A 7892-nucleotide genomic window follows, 5' to 3' on the forward strand; every position below is an offset into this window, starting at 1 on the left:
ACTGTAGCAGTGCGCCACCGGGCCGGCCCTAAGATACTTTTTAAAACAATCATTTCTTGAGACCTTCTAAAGAAGGAGATAAAGGAAGTAATATTTATTGTAGCTTGTGTCAAGAACTTCTATATGTCTTATTTAATTCATATACCAAAGCTATGAGGCTCCTGAAAGTGAAGTAACTTAAGATCAAGTTCATATAAAAATTCAGCCAGAATTTAGAGTAATTTACATCTCAGTTAGGTTATCTTTCTCTCTTGTCTTGGTTGGTTATTCTGTCTTATGTTTTTTAAACTTTTTGTTGAAGGGTAACACAAGCATTCAAGTACGTAAAGTGAACTAATCTTAAATAGTACAACTCAATGAATTTTTGCATATCTATGTATACATCTGTTTAATCACCATGCAGATAAAAATATAGACCTTTTCCAATACCTTGATTGATTTTCCTTGGCCACTTTGTACTTTTCAGGTAAGTTGCCTTATATACTTATATTTTTCATTAAAATGGATGGTGCAATTCTTGGAACAGTGCTGGGGGGAGGTGAACATTAGCAGTAAAATGAAAATGTTAAATAGTGTGCCTTATAACTGCTTTGAATTACGTCTACTTATTTCACTTTCTCTTTCTGCTTTCACCCTAAAATAGGTAATCAGATCCTGTCCCTTGGGAGCCTCTCAAAAGATCAGATTTATCCAATGAAACTCAAGGGCATCTCCATCTGCTATTCAGCTCTGAAATCTGCCTTGTGTGGGAATTATGTCAGCTTTGGCGTCTTCAAGTTGTATGGAGACAACCATTTTGACAATGTACTGCAGGCCTTTGTCAAAATGTTACTGTCAGTGTCCCACAGTGACTTGCTAGTAAGTAATCATGCATCATGGGAGTCTTCATGTGAAATGTGAAGTAACACCACCACAGGCCTGGAATTATTATAATGAAGGCTGGCAAGTTAGAATAGCACCAGAACATTGTATATTTTAAGACAGCATACTTGATCTGACATACAGAATTTGGACAACTATAGTGACTGTGTTTATATAATTAAGTGTGCAGTTTAGAAAGCTGCAGCTACTACCTTCTGACAAATTGGTCATCCAGAGTACTCCAGGTCTTACCTATAGAGAAAATACAGTTAGCAGTTACAACAATTTGCTTATAACTGTACTTGTAATTCAAAAAAGGTCTGTATTTCCTTAAGTAGACAATACAGAATTGTCTACAGGATCTTCCTGCTGTACGTAAAGTGAACTAATCTTAAATTGTACAACTGCTGTTTGGCATTTTTTTTCCATTAAAATTCTGGTGTGGTGGACAGAGTGCTGAACTAAAAGTTGAGCAACCTAGCATATAGTTTCAGCTCTGCCACTTACTAGTCATTTACCTTGAATTAATTACGTTCTATATTTCTCCAGCTTTCAATTTCCTCCTCCATTTAAAATAAGTGGATTAAACTAAGTGGTTACTAGATGCCTCTTCTGCTCTATTGTCTAGTTTCTGTGATTTATGTCATTGGTCTTCAAACTTTGAGGCCCATCAGAAACACCTGGAGTGCTTGTTAGAAATTCAAATTTCCAGGTCCTTGCACTGACCTGTGTCATTATCAGACTTCTTTTTTTTTTTTTTTTTTTTTTTTCCCTTTTTGTCTTTTTTCGTGTCCGGCAACGGATTGCAACCCTCAGTGTCGCGCCCGTACCGGACCGGGACTGGCAATGGGATCGCAACCCTCGGTGTCGCGCCCGCACCTCGCTCAGCCAGTGAGCGGGAACCGGTCTGTATGTGGGATCCGAACCCTCGGCGGGAGCGCCACCGCGCTCCCCAGCGGCACACTGTAGCAGTGCGCCACCGGGCCGGCCCTCAGACTTCTTTTTTTAACATCTCTGTCTGATTACACAGAAACCAATATGTGGCCAACGTGGTTGCAATAATTACAGCAGATTTCATGCTCAGGCTTAATTCATGGTTTCCCCATCTGCTCCCACCCCAAGGTTACAAGTAAGATCTGAGGGCATTTGTTAGTCAGCCTGTGTAAGAAATGCTCCTTGACCTTCTAATGGACTAGTGCACCCTCTTCCACCTTTCTAAACTAATCCTAATAGGGCCACATCTCAAGTGAAAGTTGTTAAGCCTCCTTGTAGTAGAATGGAATGCTCGTTAAAGGCTATGCCTGTATGACAGAAATTACAAAGTAGAAACTTTAGTCAAATCAGCCATATGTTATAGTCACCTCATTGAGGGGACTCTTCACTGCAATTGAAGGCTACCAAGAAAACTGGTGTGGTTCCAGGAATTTTTCTCTCACTTTTTTTCTAATAGTCAAGCAGTTCTCCATTTGAGTAATTCTCAAACTTGAAGGGTGCATAAGACTTGTGGAGTGGGGAACAGAAAACAGAATTTTTAATAAGCACCACAAGTAATTCTCATGGGATTAATCTCACTTTAAGAAATGCTGCTCTGATGTATCTGTCTTATGAGTGTTGTACTTTGACATTGGTTTGGGTTGCATTTGAGATTTTCTAGGGTATCTTTCTCATGCATTTATCTTTTGCCTATAGTGTATGGTAAATATTAAGCCACTGACCAAATTCTGATTTAGTTAGATAGGTTGGCATTATGTAAATACAGCACACTATAGTGCCAAATCTTACTATAACACAAATTTTTTGTATATTTAGAAAACAAACAAAAAGGTTGCCTAGCCACTGTTAAGCACTGTTCAGTGTTATGATATTCTAATCCAGAAAAATAACACGCTGCATAAATGTGAATTTATGTCACACTGCAGGGATTTTACTTGTGTTTAAGTGTTAGGTAAAATTGAAATAACATACTATGCTATAGCTTCAAATTAGGATTTCTAGAGATCAAGAGATTCCTATTAGAACCCCTTTAAATGTTGAATTGGGAACCATTGTCATTTTTTTCTGTATATTTATTGACCTTTTGTTTAAGTAAGTTTACTGTTTTCCAATCTTATAAATAGCAATTTTCACTAGACTGTAACATGTCTTTTTCCTTCCTGTGACTTGACATTTAGTATATCTCTGTGTTGTAGCAATATCGGAAACTGAGCCAGTCTTATTATCCACTCCTGGAATGTCTTACCCAAGACCACATGAGCTTCATTACCAACTTAGAGCCTCCTGTACTCCTGTATGTTCTCACATCTATCTCAGAGGGACTCACTACTCTTGGTAAGGATCGTGGAGAACATGATTTCCAGAGGAAAAACTTGACTGTGGTCTCTTAATGTATGTGCTTATTGAGACTATCATCCTGCAAATGGAAAAAAGATATTATGAACCTAAACTGAATATAACTATTACTTGCAAGTGGGCAAATGCATTTTTTCATATTTTGATTACAGTTTGTTATTTTCTAATCAGCTTTATTGTACCATAATTTACATACAATACAATTCACTAATTTTAAGTGAATTTAAGTTCAGTGAGACTTGACAAATTTATAAATAATCTTGAACCACCACAACCAATATTTAGAACATTTTCGTTACTGCAAAAAGCTCCCTTATGCCCTCTTCTAATCAGTCCTTTCATCCTACCCCCAGCCCCAGAGAACCACTATCTGCTTTCTCTCACTATAGTTTACCTTTTCCAGAATTTTACACAAGTGGAATCATATTATATGAAGTTATTTGTATCTGGCTTCTTTCATTTAACATAGTGCCTTTGAGATTCATCCATTTTATTTTGCGAATCAGTTTATTCCTTTCTTTTGCTAAGTATTGCATTGTATGAATTACCACAATTTGTTTACCCATTGACCGGCTAATGGATGTTTTGAATATAGCCACTATGAAAATACATGTACAGGTCTTTATGTGGACATATTTTTTTATTTCTCTTGGGTAAATACCTAGGAGTGGGATTTCTGGATTATATGCTAAATGTATTTTTAACATTATAAGAAACTGACACTATTTCCCAAAGTGACTGTACCGTTTTGTTCCCACCAGAAATGTATGAGGGTTCCAGTTGCTCCATGTCCTAACATTTGCTATGATTGGTATTTTTTTTCATCTCCCCAATCTGCAAGGGTATTGTCAGTATTTTTAATCTTAACCATCCTAGTGGGATCTTATTGTGGTTTTAATTTGCATTTCACTAATGAATAATGATTTGAGCATCTTTTTATGCTTATTTGCCATTATTGTTTCTTCTGGCTGAGGTATTTGTTCAAATCTTTTACCCATGTTTTTTAATTGAGTTATTTTGTTACTGAGTTGTAAGAGTTATATATTCTGGATACAAATCCTTTATCAGATATATGTTTTGCAAATATTTTTTCAGCCTGTGATTTGTCTTTGTATTACCCTAACATTGTCTTCTGAAGAGCAAAAGTTTAAGTTTGAAAAAGTTCAATTTATTTTTTTTATGACTTATGTTTTTTGCAGCCAATTCTAAGAAATCTTTGCCAAGGCCATAAAGATTTCTCCCATATTTTCTTCTAGAAGTTTTATAGTTTTAGCTCTTAATGTTTAGATCTATGATGCATTTCACTTTAATTTTTATATATGATATGAGGTAAAAGCTGAGTTGTTGTTTTTTTAACATATGGATATTCAATTTTTCCAGCACCTTTTTTTGAAGAATATTCTTTACCTATTGGTTACTTTGTGCCAATACTACACTGTCCTAATTTTATAGTAAGTCTTAAAATCAAGTAGTACAGCCCTCCAATCTTGTTTTTCCCTCTTAAAATTGTCTTGACTATTCTGGATCCTTTGCATTTTTATATAAATTTTAGAATCAACTTGTCAGTTTCTCTGGTTTAAAAAAAAAAGATCAATTTGGAGATAATCTACATATTAATACATGTTTTATCTGCAACCTTAATTCCCTTTGCCGTGTAACCTAATGGTCACAGGTTCTGGGGATTAGGATAGGGACATTTTTCTGAACACACAGCATATAGTTGGATCATACTTTTATATTAGATCTGACTATCTGTGCCTTTTAATGAGTATTTCAATCATTTAATATAATTACCAGTATGTGTGGGTTTAAATCTACAATATTGCTATTTGTTTTCTCTTTATTCTGCCTTATCTTTGTTCTTTTTGCTTTTTTCCTGCCTTCTTTTGATTTGGATTAATTGAGTATTTTTTAAGAATCCATTTTATATCTCCTGTTGGTTTATTAGCCATTCCTCTTTATTTTTTAGTAGTTATCTAGGAGTTTACAATCTACATTTTCAAATAACATTACCACAGTTTACTTTCAAATAATCACAATCTATCTCTCTCCCTCCATTTCCACTTCTTCTGGAACTCCAATTCCGCATGTGTTATATACCTCTTGCTATTGTCCTGCAGTTCACTGATGCTATTTTTTTTTCCCCCGTGCTTTATTTTGATTAGTTTCTATAGCTTTATCTTCAAGTTCACTGAATTTTTGTTGTTGTTGTTTTGCAGTATCTAGTCTGCTATTAATCCTGTATTTTTTTTTCTTTTCATTTCAGACATTGTATTTTTATTCTCTATAAGTTCCATTTTGGACTTTTTTAATGCATTCCATTTTCTACTCATCAAGTTCATGTTTTCCTTTAACCTTGATCATATGTGTAAGATTTATAACAGCTATTTTAAGATCCTTGTCTACTAATGTCATTTCTGGATCTGTTTATATGGATTTATTTTTCTCCTTACTTTCTCATTTTTATTATGCCTTGTTATTTTTAATTGGATGCCAGACATTGTGAATTTTACATTATTCAGCTGGATTTTAATGTATTTTAAAGATTATGGACTTTGTTCTTTCTTGCAGTTGAGTAAGTTTTAGATCAGTTTGATTCATTTGAGATCAAATGGCAGCCTTTATTTAAGAGTAATTGAGCCCCACTACTGAGGTGTGACCCCTATGCGGACACTCCAACGCTCCATGTATTATGAAGTACCTCTACAAACCATTCCCAACTTGTAATCTTCAGTAATTATTTGGCCTACTACTTTTCAATGATTCTTTCCCCAACCTTGAGGAGTTTCTTCTTATACTTGCACACGTCATTGTTCAGACAGACACTGGAGAAGACTCCCTTGCAGATCTCTAGAGCTCTCTCCTTTCATAGGTCCTACATGCAGGTATTCTATATCACAAGTTCTAGCTGCCTCAGTCTCCCCAAATTCCAGCCTTTTTTCTTTCAATTTAGTGAGACCACTTGGCTTTGTTTGGGTTAGTTAGTTTCCTGCAGGCTGGAAACTGCTTTGGGCAATAAGCTCGAACAATTGTAGCAATTACCTCATTTGATTCTCTCCTCTCTGGTTTAATAGTCTTGTACCACTTCTTGTGCAATAATTTAAAACCATCGTTTCATATATTTTGTCCTGTTTTCTAGTTGTTAATGGCAGGAGGACAAATTCTCATAACAGTTAATCTTTCATGGATGGAAGCAGAAGTCTTATTATTACAGTTTGGCTTGACATTCTTTTATCTCATATTATAGTAATACTTGAAGATTTTGAATTAGTAGCAGGCAGTTATGTTATTCTCAAAATGTGATCTTGGTCAGGCCTGGAATCTGCATTTTAACAAAGCTCTCAATAAAGAGTCTTGACAAAGTGGTATTATGGAGGGAATACTGAACTTGGATTTAAGTTCTGGTGCTGCCACTTATTAAGTGTGTGACTCTGGACACACAGTATGGCCTGATGCTGTCATAGGTGTTTTCATATATATAATTCACTTATTTCATTCTCACAACCATCCCACATACCAGAAGTGGGTTAGGTGCTCTAAGAACACTGTTTGTTCTTATTTCCTACCTGATTGTAAGCTTTTAAAGGACAGGAACAATATCTTGATCACTACTTTATTCCCAGCTTTTAATATATAGTAAGTGCTCAGTAATTTTTTTTTTTTTTTTTTTTTTTTTGGCAGCTGGCTAGTACAGGGATCCAAGTTCTTGACCTTGGTGTCATAACACCATGCTCTAACCAGTTGAGCTAACCAGCCAGCCCCTAAATATTTGTTGAATCAATTAATTCGGTCATATTATTTTTATTGTACAGGTGAGTAAGCTGTGACTTAGAGAGGTGAAACAATTTGCCTAAGATAATACAACTAATATCTTTGGGGTTTTTTTTTTGTTTTTTGCATTTTCAGAGATTGGTAGCTTTCATTTATTTATTTATTTTGGCAGTTGGCCCATATGAGGATCCAAACCCCTGACCTTGGTGTTACCAGCACTAGGCTCTCCCAAGTGAGCTAACTGGCCAGCCCCAACTAATACATTTTTGATCTAGGAGTCTTTCTAACTCTAAAACCCATTCTTCTTCACAATACCAGCCTGCTAGATCTACCTGATAAAGGTGACAGCTTTGACAGCTAGAGGCCTGATAGAGATGGTTTTCCTTGTCTTGGTGATTTTATCCTGAGCCTATTGTATTGTTGCAAATTGGCATTGTAACCATTGGATAACTCTGGCAGGTAAGTGCTGTGTCTTCAGAAAAGGATGCTAGTTAGAATGCAAAAGAGCTAAGTAAGCATTTCTCTAAAGAAGATATGCAAATGGCCAACAGTCATATGAAAAAATGCTCAACATCACTCAGCATCCGGGAAATGCAAATCAAAACCACACTGAGATACCATCGCACCCCAGTTAGGATGGCAAAAATCCAAAAGACGCTGAAAAATAAATGCTGGTGGGGTTGCGGAGAGAGGGGAACCCTCATACATTTTTGGTGGGAATGCAAAATGGTGCAACCCCTATGGAAAATGGTTTGGAGGTTCCTCAAACAGCTGAAGATAGAGCTACCATACGATCCAGCTATCCCACTACTGGGAATATACCCAAAGGAATGGAAAACATCAAGTCGAAGGTATACCTGTTTCCCAATGTTCATTGCAGCACTCTTCACAATAGCCAAGAGCAGGAATCA

General features: G+C 36.0%; 1 protein-coding gene across 2 annotated transcripts in view; it reads left to right on the top strand.

Annotated features, from left to right (window-relative positions):
- The window catches only part of RANBP17 (RAN binding protein 17), a 116370-nt gene that overhangs the window by 69394 nt on the left and 39084 nt on the right, over positions 1-7892 (top strand). For both annotated transcript variants that reach the window (XM_008577560.1, XM_008577561.1), the window contains exons 9-10: positions 644-858; positions 3051-3189. In XM_008577560.1, coding sequence (XP_008575782.1) covers positions 644-858; positions 3051-3189 — 354 coding nt within the window. The remainder of the gene's footprint in view (positions 1-643; positions 859-3050; positions 3190-7892) is intronic.

The sequence above is a fragment of the Galeopterus variegatus genome, unplaced genomic scaffold (assembly GCF_000696425.1).
Source record: "Galeopterus variegatus unplaced genomic scaffold, G_variegatus-3.0.2 Scaffold1540, whole genome shotgun sequence".
Lineage (NCBI taxonomy): Eukaryota > Metazoa > Chordata > Mammalia > Dermoptera > Cynocephalidae > Galeopterus > Galeopterus variegatus.